The 12534-nt window shown below is 39.0% G+C and overlaps 1 protein-coding gene across 1 annotated transcript in view; it reads left to right on the forward strand.

The window, feature by feature from the left end:
* Positions 1–12534, forward strand: part of flt1.L (fms-related tyrosine kinase 1 L homeolog) — a 46987-nt gene that overhangs the window by 14555 nt on the left and 19898 nt on the right. Inside the window, 5 exon segments of the mRNA NM_001085721.1 lie at positions 3361–3482; positions 5529–5694; positions 5797–5933; positions 7093–7270; positions 8214–8331. Of these exon segments, the coding sequence (NP_001079190.1) occupies positions 3361–3482; positions 5529–5694; positions 5797–5933; positions 7093–7270; positions 8214–8331 (721 nt within the window).

Consider the following 12534-nt stretch of genomic DNA (forward strand, 5'->3'; position numbering starts at 1 on the left):
CTATATTAATTGTAGATTTTAGTATCACTATAGCCTTGGATATTATGTCTGTCCAAGAAATCATCCAAGCCATTCTTAAAGGCATTAACTGAATCAGCATCACAGCATCACCCGGCAGTGCATTCCACAACCTCACTGTCCTGACTGTGAAGAACCCCCTACGTTGCTTCAAATGAAAGTTCTTTTCTTCTAGTCTAAAGGGGTGGCCTCTGGTCCAATGATCCATTTTATGGAAAAATAGATCTCCCGCTAGCAGTCTATAATGCTTTCTAATGTAAGCGTCTTTTCTAAGTAGAAAACAACTGAACCCTCAACAATCTACCATCATAGTTTAAATGTTCCATCCCTCTAACCAGTTTAGTTGCACTTAAGCTGGCCATAGACACAACGATCCGATCGTACGAATCGTGGATTCGTATGATTTTCAGACCGTGTGTGGAGAGTCCCGACATTTTTCGTCCGGCGGAGATCAGTCGTTTGGTCGATTAGACAGGTTAGAAAATTTCTGTTGCCTGCCGATAATATCTCTGCGTGTATTGCCGATCGTATGATTTTCAGTGGGAGACTGTCACTAGCTTTGTCAGACATAACTTTCATACGATTGCTGTCAGAGGTAGTACATTGGCTGATCTGTTCTTTTACTACTTTATTTGATCAGAATGGTAAGACTTTGATCTGAATGGTTAGTGGCGGTTCGGGAGATGGGAAAGTCTGATCGTACGTTGATTCGTACGATTGGATCTTTGCGTCTATGGCCAGCTTAAGTCTCTGCACTCTCTGCAGCTCATTTATATCCCTCTTAAGGACTGGAGTCCAAAACTGCACTGCATACTCCAGGTGAGGCCTCACCAGGGACCTATAAAGAGGCAAAATTATGTTTTAATTCCTTGAATTAATGCCCTTTTTTATGCAAAACAGAACTTTATTTGCTTTAGTTGCCCAGAATGACACTGCCCATCTTATCTACAAAAACAACATTTTATTAAGTTATCTCTGCCAAAATGTATCAAAAGTGTGTCACAAGTGATATGAGCCAAGGGAATTGGACAATACAACATATGGGCATATAGAATGCGATTTATCAAAATGGATGAAAATATTTGCCCAGATTGGTACATCACATGCAAGTTATGGGGGAATGCTGTGACAACTTTTAAATTTAAGTCCAAAATCTGTCCTGTGTTCATAAATGAGAATACAGAATATTTTTCAGTGTTCTATTGAACACTAACTTCTGCATTTAATAACTTCTGCATTTAATAAGCCTTTGACAGGAAAGAAACCCCTTTACCAACCCTAAAAATCCAAACATGAAACAAATAATACTGAATTCAGAACAGTCTTTGGAACAACTGACAGCAGTTACATATAGTTACATAGTTAAATTGGGTTGAAAAAAGACAAAGTCCATCAAGTTCAACCCCTCCAAATGAAAACCCAGCATCCATACACACACCCCTCCCTACTTTTAATTAAAATTCTATATACCCATACCTATATTAACTATAGAGTTTAGTATCACAATAGCCTTTAATATTATGTCTGTCCAAAAAATCATCCAAGCCATTCTTAAAGGCATTAACTGAATCAGCCATCACAACATCACCCGGCAGTGCATTCCACAACCTCACTGTCCTGACTGTGAAGAAGCCCCTACGTTGCTTCAAATGAAAGTTCTTTTCTTCTAGTCTAAAGGGGTGGCCTCTGGTACGGTGATCCACTTTATGGGTAAAAAGGTCCCCTGCTATTTGTCTATAATGTCCTCTAATGTACTTGTAAAGTGTAATCATGTCCCCTCGCAAGCGCCTTTTTTCCAGAGAAAACAACCCCAACCTTGACAGTCTACCCTCATAATTTAGCAGTGAGTGGTGACAAGTTGTCTGCTATGAAAAAACACCCCTCACGCTATGTCTTCCAAAACACTGTAGTGATAGCCAGGGCCAAGTACAGGAAATTACTCTACAGCACTTGCTCCTTTTGGAAATGGATTTTTTTTAAAAAGTTTGTGACATGAAAGGATGTGCCCTTAGGGATCCCAAGCAATCAGTTTCACAGATGATTAGAGGTGAAGAACTAATGACCTTTTCGTGCATCGAACAGACCTGCAAAACAACACACTTGTTCCTCTCTAAAGCTTATTAACATTTTATTCTCTTAAAATAAACTAGGGTGTGAAAGCAGTTGACATAATTTGGCTTTGTACATGGTACATTAGATGTCCATGAATTTCAACTATTCCCAGAATCACTTTAGCAAAGAGGAAGGCAAAAACGCTGCTTGTGTCCCTTGGATACTTTGCCTTGAGGAGGAAAAATACATCTCACACCCTTGGGTGAAAGGCAAAGCATTCCTCCCAACATTTTGGAAGTAAAAAGAGGGACAAAAAATGTTTTCTGTGGCCACACCCCCTAATTACCATGTTCATTTTGCAAAATTTGGCAGGTTAAGAAAGTTTGAAAATATTTCTCCTTATCTAAACTTTTTTTTGTGTCTTAAAATTGTTATAAAGTAACTTATTTACACCTGTTACCTGTTCTGTGCTCTCTGCTAAAAGCCAATTAAGTGAGAAACTTTGTTTCTTTTTCTGGCTGTTCGGTGCAGAGAAAATAGGGACTTTCCAGTACAAATGAGGGACTGCAGGTTGAGCTGTCAAAAGAGGGACTGTCCCTCCGAAAAAGGGACAGTTGGGAGGTATGGGCAAAGCAGTGAATGGGGGGCCCAGGCTGATGGCCAATTAGTGTGGCATATACAGTGAATACTTTATTTCTATATAATGGAACAAACAGTAATTGTGTCATGTTTTAAGGAGGTCATTGTTGTTGGACCGAAAAAGTTCTAAACCATCGCATGTAATTATAATTCATAAACTCACCAAGAAGATAATTCCACTGTTTAGCTACTCTGACAGTGATAAAGAGCCCATTACAGAATGAACCAGAAATTCTTAGACAATTTCTCCATAGAAGTCTGCAGTGCATGTATGGGTTCAGCTATGCACATGACAATTCCATACTTCCTTCTTTGTGGCAACAGTTTGGGGGATACTATAATCTGTTTCAGCAGGGTGGTAGAGACGGTAGTGAAAGAACCTGTCTGGCCTGCATAGCAGCCTAACCTCAACCCAAATGAAACCCCCCTGCAAACTAGACCTGATCCCTAACTTACATATGAATGATAGCAAATCCCATCAACAATGTTAGAATTAGCTGAAAGGCTCCCTATAAATGTAGAGGCTGTTTTAACACCAAAAATAGGACCAACTTCATATCAGTATGATGGTTTGGAATGAGATGTTAGATAAGCTGGTGTCCACATATTTTTGGCCATATGGTATGCATTATTTTTTCTTTTCTGTAACAGATGCCAACATTCCTTTTGTGGAGACGCACACTGAAATCCCCGAGGTAGTTCATGTGACTGATGGAGAAGAACTTCTCATTCCTTGCCGTGTGACATCCCCTAACATAACCGTCACTTTTAAGGTAAGTGAAAAATCAACTGTATTTTATAGGACTGTAACTACCACATACAACTCTAGTACAATGTAGCAAAGCTGGTATTATGGTAGGTTAGAGAGATTGGATTTGGCCTGGACTCACACAATATCAGAGGGGCTTGGGGTTAAAACATAAATAAGAGTACAAGGGGCATATCAACCACCTGGAGCGCTCCAGCCATTTCTGTACTGCAACTCCTGGTATCCTATTAACAGCTGGAGGCTGTCACCTAAAAAGAAAAAATGTAGCAGCCTCGGCTTTATAGAAAGAGCTGCTGTAGCAAACACAGGGAGGTTAAAGAGCCACTAGTCACTTTTATTAGTCACTAGTGAGACCTCACCTTGAATATTGTCCACAGACAGATATTTCTAGCACTAAACTAATGTGTGTTAAAACTTAAGGTGGCCATACACTTCACAATTGCAATCAGATCGTTAGCTTTTATTGCAAAGTTCAAGAGCTGAATTATCAGATATAGTGGATACAGTCAATATACAATGGTACCTTATACCCTTGAGGCTCAAATTCTCGTATCCCAACACCTTGCTTCCATCCAAAGCAGTCAATCTGTAAATCCAATGTATAGGTGTGGATACAAAAAAGCACAGAAGTACCGCAGAAGCATATCAGATATAGTGGTAGAAACAATATACGTAATTCTGGATCTGATGACCCAGCAGTAAACCCTGGCAGATGGTGTGGAACCATAAAACTCTCCATCTTGGCTAATTGTCGAGCTGACCAATATCCAAGACTTTTGCCGATATCGGTTGGCTTATCTCTTGCCATACAGGAATATAGTATGGCCACCTTGAGGTCAGGAGACATTTTTAATGATAACTGCTAAGGCAATGATGTTGGTCTTGAGTGTTGGGCAAAGATCAAATAACCCAATCCCTAAACCCAAAGACATATCTGCAGTAGGTATGGATGATTAGATGTTGGGACTAACAAGGAACTGGGAGGTGGCAAGTCATTAGTAACAGATTGAGTTAGTGCCCGGGAGCTTGTGATACTGACACATTGACAAACCAACCAATATCACTTTAAAACAGAAACTGTCCAGAAAAGGGAAACTCATTTTGTTTATGGTCTACAGTTTGGAAAAGATATATAATAGAAACATTCAAATATTTCTAGGGAACCAACAAAGTTCAGAAGAGAGGCATTTTTTGGCACAAGGACACAACATGAAGCTGGAGGAAAGAATGCTGAATGGGCGTATCTATCACTCTTATTTAAAGAAGGGTGATAGATACATGGAATCATCTAACTGCAGATGTTGGAAGGATAATTTAGCAAAGAAAAATAAACATATAATAGCTAGGCTAGATGGACCTGCTGTCAGATTGTGTTTCAGTTCAGCCCATATACTGGTCAGATTTACCACCCAGACAGCATATTGAAGATTATTTTGTTTAATTTTGTAGGAGGGGCTTTTCTTTACTGATTTTGCCTCAGGCCTATTCCAATGCTGACCTTGCACTCAATGTGTTATATCTATCAAGCTGAGAACATAATTAGTTTGGTCTTAGAGCAATTTCTTATAACCCTAATGGCAGAGCATCTCTTCTCAGCCATAATAACAAATCAAAACTTTGTTAATAAAAACATAATTTTTCACCCATGTGGGATACGTATGACTCATCCGTTAATCTGTGCAGCTGCAAGGTTCAGGCAGTCAGTCACAGTGATTTATGCAGTTACCCCTGCAGTAGACACCATCAAAACAGGTTCATGGTCCATTCATTAGCAACATGCATGTCTTGCACATACACAAATATAAGAGAAAAAGGACAGGTTCCCAATGTGGGCTGCATGTCATGTTGCTCCATACCTTGTACCTTGTGGGCAGAGTGCAAAATAATTGCTGATTGCGGCCTCTTTTTTCACTTTGCAACTACGTAGGGCGTTGTAAATTACCCCTCTTGTCAGTGGGGCAGGTAACAGTAAAAGAGAAAATACTAGAATACTTCTTTGTACCCTTCTACCTGTTCTACCTGTTCATTTCAATGTCTCACTTTATTTTAGCCCTATGGCAAACTCCCATTCCCTGTGGATCAAAAAAACATTATCTGGAATAATAAAAGAGGAATTATCATTCCCAATCCCACATTTCAATTTTACGATCTCTTGATCTGTGAAGCCACCCTGAATGGAATTGTGCACAGAACAATTTATCTGCCAAATAAACAATGTGAGTAAGCCCTTACTGTTCAAATATTGTTTTTCCCCTCAGCAGTTGTTCTGTCTCTCGTCATGTTCATTCATTCTTTTGCTGTCACATTATTTTTTGCAGCCAGTAAAATCCACAGTGTTAAACTAGATGCCCAGGATTCTATCCATCTACTGAGTGGAGAACGGCTCAGGATACAATGTTCTGTTAAAACTGATTTAAATGCAAGAGCAGAAATAGAATGGAAATATCCTCGGACAGTAAGTAGCTAATATTTTTTCACATAATAAACCCGATTCAATTTAAAGGACAATGAAAGGGTGATAGCTCTGCCAGTGGAAACCCAGAGAAGCTTAGAAAGAATCTAAAGGCGTGGGATCTGTTATTAGGAAATCCATTATCCAGAAAGTTCCCAATTGAGGAAAGCTGTCTCCCAAAGACTCCATTATAATCAAATAATCCAAATCTTTAAAAATGAATTCCCTTTTCTCTGTAATAATAAAACAGTAATTTGTACTTGATCCAAACTAAGATATAATTAATCCTTATTGAAGGCAAAACTATCTTATTGGGTTTATTTAATGTTTAGAGGATTTTCTAGTAGTTTAGGTATGAGGATCCAAATTACAGAAAGATCCATTATCCAGAAAACCCCAGGTCCCGAGCATTCTGGATAACAGGTCCCATACCTGTACAAACTTCTTACAGATGGTGCTCTAGCTAGAATTGAACTCAGGACTCCAGCACTGCAAGCCAGAAGTGCTATAATTATTGCAAAAAAAATGTATTTTGATAAAGTAACCTTTTGTGACATCAACAGCGCGGCAGGTTGTTTCAGGTCTATAAATGCGGGGGGGGGGAAGCCGAGTGCGGTCAGGCAGGTTCAGGTCAGGTTTGGTTTCAGTGCAGGTTGAGTTTTTCTCGACCCACACATCCCTACTGGCAAACATAGGATTCTTTAAAAAAAAGAAAAGGAATAAAAGAGACTATAAGATAATTATATTTAAATATATAAGGACTACACAAGGAACTCTCTGGTACTTTGTTTTCCTTTCTATTATTCTAGAGGATATGAGTACATCCCTTGGGACTGGGAGAAAGAAGATTTTAAAGGAGAAACAAACCCTTAATAAAAAAACCCCTACCCCCCAACCCTACATAGACCCACCTCCCTCCTCCCGAATGCCCCTAACTCTTTACTTACCCTTCTGTCCAGATTATGTCCAGTGGAGTTCACGGGCACCATATTCAGTCGCTTTAGTAATATTCGGAATGAGACCGGCGCTTCTACTTTTTCTAGCAGAATCTTAACCTTGATGGACATGTGCTTTTATAACCTCAGCTATGTAGCTGTAATTACATTGGTGTGCCAAATTTAGGTATAGGACATATGTAACTGGAAAAATTTTCTTGTCCTAGAAATTTTACAGAATGGCTTCCACAGTGAGGAGAATGGATGCATCAAACCCCAAAGTACTCATGTTCTACAGCACACTGTTTATTCATGATGTACGGAAAATTGACGATGGGGAGTATACATGCACAGCCAAGAATGGTCCTTCTACAAGCTCAGTCAACACTACAGTTCATATTCATGGTAAGAGCTTTTTACATGGCACACACAACACTACAATGCAGTCCTATGAATTTATAACTAAGGCCAGTCTGCAACAGTTTAAGGTTACTCATTAATTTGCAATGTTAACTCTACATACCATTTAAAAAGTAGGAAAGTTCTGTGCCTTCAAGTCTACCTGGGTTTCTGCTTTTCACTCTTCCTTCTTTCCTTATAATGAACATTTTCTTTAAAAAAAGCTAATCATTATTTCTTTATAATACACAAAAGCCATGAATATCTTGAAAATTATATACTTATAAACGGTGAGTTCTGATGTCATCAGTTATAAACGGTGAGTTCTGATGTCATTTCTGTCACATGACTCACTGAATCTTGTGTATTATAATAAATAAAGTACCCCCAGTTGCGAAATATGAGGATATTAGAAGTTACCTCGAAGTTCCATGAGCTGTATAAAAGGCCTTCGGCCTCGTGTTTTTATATGGTCATGAAACTCCTCGGTGACTTTTAATATCCTTATAATTTACAAAACAACTAATGAGCCAATAAATACTGATACATTCAAATTAAAGGGGTTTGCTGTTTCATCTCTTGAATATTCACTGTGATGAGAGGGTAAGCTTTTCTAATGCACAGATAGTGAAATTCGCAATTTTATATGACGCCGCCGAATTTTCGCGGCAGTTTAGCAGATTTATTTGCCGGCTGCGAATCGCAGGAATTTGCGCCTGGCGAATAAATTCGCCCATCACTATGCACAGAGCACTCCGTCTCTAATGATTTGCCTTATTACAAATCAGTGTAAAATGCCATATTGTTTGCCTTATCTTAGTCCATTTCTTGCCATCTGCATTAACATTAAAGATATGAACAAGTACAAATCAGCCGCCCAATCACTGCACAGTTTACCACCTTCTAAATTTACCACCGCCTTCTAAATTAATACTTTTTTCTTCTTCAGCCAAGCCATTTATCAACGTTAAACCTAGAACACAAGGTGTCTTGGAAGCTTCTGCTGGTCAGAAATCTTATCATATTTTAGTGAAAGTGAGAGCTTTCCCTGACCCGGAGGTTATATGGTGAGTATTGACGTAAAAAAATTCTTCACAATAACTAACATAGTTCATAAAGGCCCAGATTCAGTTTAATAGAGATTCAAGAGAAACTCATAGTTAACACCATTGATATCTTTGGGAAAACCTGCAATTGATTTAAGATATATAATAAATTGAATTGATATGTGTATATACAGTATATGCCCAATATATGGACATGGATAGGCAACTTTTGCCCCTTCATCTTTTTTAGACTGACAACTCTTATGGGTATCAGGCAATCAGTTGCTCTTTCTGCGGTTCATGGAATCGGGATTGCCAGAGCTGAACACTAGGCATATACTTTAATTAGGTGCTGATTATACAGAGCATCATTTAACCAGGCTCCAGCTCTACCCATGTGACCCTTTCCATCAGAAGAGCAGCTATGCCCCATGAATTCTTATACGCCAAGTCAATAAAGAACTTACCCATCTCAGTTATCACAAACATAATTCTTGAGGACCAAATGATCTTGTTGTTTATATATTAGCCTTGTATGGCTTTTAGGCGAGACTTAATCCACTGTCATCCATTCCCTTGGAGTCAGCATTGGAACCGTAGTAGGTCTGGACATCAATGTTTTTCTAAGATTCCTTGTACTTTTTTAACATGTCTGAACTGAACACTTAGGGGCAGATGTATTAAGGGTCGAATATCGAGGGTTAATTAACCTTCGATATTCGACTGGCGAATTAAAATCCTTCGTCTTCGAATATCGAAGTCGAAGGATTTTGAGCAATTCGTTCGATCGAACGATTAAATCTTTTGAATCGAACGATTCGAAGGATTTTAATCCATCGATCGAAGGATTATCCTTAGATCAGAAAAAACTTGGAAAGCCTATGGGGACCTTCCCCATAGGCTAACATGGACTTCGGTAGCTTTTAGGTGGCGAACTAGGGGGTCGAAGTTTTTTCTTAAAGAGACAGTACTTCGACTATCGAATGGTCGAATAGTCGAACGATTTTTAGTTCGAATCGTTAGATTCGAAGTCGTAGCCGAAGGTCGAAGTAGCCCATTCGATGGTCGAAGTAGCCAAAAAAACACTTCGAAATTCAAAGTTTTTTTTCTTCTATTCCTTCACTCGAACTTAGTGAATGGCCCCCTTATTATACACTTATGTTATTAAAATCACAAAGGAATATGTGCTACTCTTATCCTTTAGATGCACAACTGTATGCTTCAATGCTGATTAGAAACCACCAAGCTTTCCTTATAAAATGTAATTTATTTAATAGACATGAAAGATGTTCAACAAATACAAAAGTTCTAATTATAGACTAGAGCGAACCTCGTCATTTGCATTGTGAACTGGTTCTCTGGTTGATCCAAATGAACTATTGTCATTGATTCTTGGCACTAATGCACGCGTTCTAAAATTAAAAATTCAGGCTTTGAACACCTTTAGTAAACAATGATATCTAGAGCTGATCTAAAATCTCTTAACTGGTATTCACGTATTCACGTCAAAGGTTTGCGTGACATTAGCTCCCATTAGGATAACAAGAATAGTGGCAGCTAAAGGGGTCTATACTTTCATTTTCCAACATCGGAAGGAAAGACTATTAGATTGCTCAGCTTTGTACGCTGGACACTATTTCTGTTATGTTGCCAATAAGAAGTTACATAAAAGGATCTTATAACTTTTACAAATCAGGGCCTATTTATAAATCAATAAAATATGAAAATAAGTTCAAAGTTGGCCACATTCTCAAATATTTGCTACTTAATACTGACAATATATAAAAATCTTAGCTAGATAAAAAAAAATAATAATTTCCAACACATCTGTTTTTCTCATTTCTCCTTACTTATTGAGAAAAATGACATCCCTTTTCATGAAGACTTCAATGAACTTTGTTCCCCAGGTCAGACCTGTCTCACAATAGTTTGGAATAATATTGTCAATAATAGAAAAAGCGTATTGACTTTTTTCTGTCTATCCATGATTCTGTCATGATTTTTATGGTGTAGTTTTTATTTCTAAATTACACTGTTTTCACTGAAAATAATTCACTCTAACATATACAATTTCATTCCTGAACCAACAAGTGTAATTTTTTTTAGTTGTAATATTGGTGTGTATGAGCCGTTTCAGGTAATTTTGCCTGGTCATGTGCTTTCAGAAAGAGTCAGCACTAATATGGAACTGCTTTCTGGCAGCCTGTTGTTTCTCCTACTAGAATTTATCTTAGTGGGAGCTGGATTTTTACTATTGAGTGCTGTTCTTAAGGCCCCCATACAAGGGACGATAAAAGCTTGCGACAGAAAAGCAGCTTATTTGCCCGTGTGTGGGGCCATCCGACGGGCTTCCTCGATCTATATCTGGCCAAACGGCGGCCAGATGTTGATCGGGCAGGGTAAAAAATCCTGTAGGATCGCGGCCGCATCTGTTCATTGGTGCGGTCCCATGATCCGACTGACCGTATTGCCTCTATTCTGATCCAATTGTTGGGCCCTAGGGATCAGCCCAATATAGTCCACCTCAATGTGGGCATATCAGGAAGAGATCCGCTCGTTTGGTGACATCGCCAAACGAGTTGATCTCTTTGTGTATGGCCACCTTTAGATCTACCAGGCAGCTGTTATCTTGTATATATCTAAATATAAAAAAATGTTTGCTCTTTTGAGAAACGGATTTCAGTGCAGAATTCTGCTGTAGCAGCTACAACCTACATTTGGTAAAAAGGTGCCAAGCCTCCTTAAGCTCAGAGTTACCTGTAGACATGACCAGGACAGAGAACTTCAGGAGCCATCACGCTGACTTAGAGGCTGTGCAATCCTTCTATAGACAATATTGAGTTGACTTATTTACTTTGTAGGTTGGGTGCAAAGCAGTCCGGAAACCCTCGCTAGGGGTTTGCATAGACATACAGAAAAAAATACCGCTGCAAGTAGGATTGCCACCTGGCCGGTATTTTACCGGCCTGGCCGGTATTTTACCGGCCTGGCCGGTAAAAATGAAGGTTGATCCCAATGTTATTAATAGGGAAAAAAGATAAATATATAGGAAGGACAGTATTTTTTTCCAGAAAAGGTGGCAACCCTAGCTGCAAGGCTTGAGAAAGGGGTAAGAGTAAGCCCAAAACATTGCCTGGTTGTTTGACCTAATAAATTCAAGTTTTCACTTTTTGTGGTGCTGCAGCGGTATTTTTTTTCCTGTATGTCTGTGCAATCCTTCTATAAACTGGAATATAAATATAAATGTCGCAGAGCTGCTTGGAAACACTTTTGTACTAAAGAAGTTTTTAAGCATTCTTACCTAGTAATACTGATGCATTCCTACAGTGCCATAATGTAGGAGGCAGGCTCAGACTGGCAATCTGTGGGTTCTGGCAAATGCCAGAGGGGCTGCTATAAGGTCCCATAGAAAGTCAGTATTTAGTGGGCTGGTGGGGGCTGTTCGGGCCTCTATGTGGGCTGATTGGGCCTCAGTGTACCTGAAATGACAGGGCCTATTTTAATTCTCAGTCCGGACCTGGTAGGAGGATAGGTCCATAAGGAGTCACAGGTAAACAGAACAGAGATCATAACATAAGAAAGAACAGACATTAGGGTTCTATACCGACTCCCAGTGCCTCTATTTTCTCCCACATCTATGGGGTCTACTCCCTGCTAGTTACACAGTGGCATTCCTATCTTTTTTAGTATTGTGTCAATATCAGTTTAAGTAATCCGATTCTGTCAAATGTTTTCATGACATTTCCATTATAACTAGGGATGCTCTCAATCACTGAGTATTGCATTCAATGGCAACGACCACTGGAAAGCTGACCAGTTGTATGTTAGACTTAAAAATACTCTATACCCTGTTTATATGTAGGGATTACCTCCAATTTACTTTAATGACAAGGTGCAAATACTTATGCGGAAAGAAGCTGCTCTGATGAACCAATCTGATTTATGAAAAGCTAAAAGTAACTACCAACCCTTTTGCTAAGCTAGTATTTTTCAAGTTTATATGGTGTGTAACAGATGGAAGATTGCTATACCTGTCAGGGAATGCTGGTAATAGTAATTCAGCAACAGATGGAGGGCCGAATGCTGAATATCTTTCCCCCCAAAGACTAATAAAACATATTATAATGTATAGCATAATGATTAATGTCAAGTGTAAGGGTATGTAATCATAGTAGAAGTTAATATGTTGCTTTGTGGGGGGAACTCATAAAATTCCACTGTTGG

The sequence above is a fragment of the Xenopus laevis genome, chromosome 2L (assembly GCF_017654675.1).
Source record: "Xenopus laevis strain J_2021 chromosome 2L, Xenopus_laevis_v10.1, whole genome shotgun sequence".
In the NCBI taxonomy this organism is placed as follows: Eukaryota; Metazoa; Chordata; class Amphibia; order Anura; family Pipidae; genus Xenopus; species Xenopus laevis.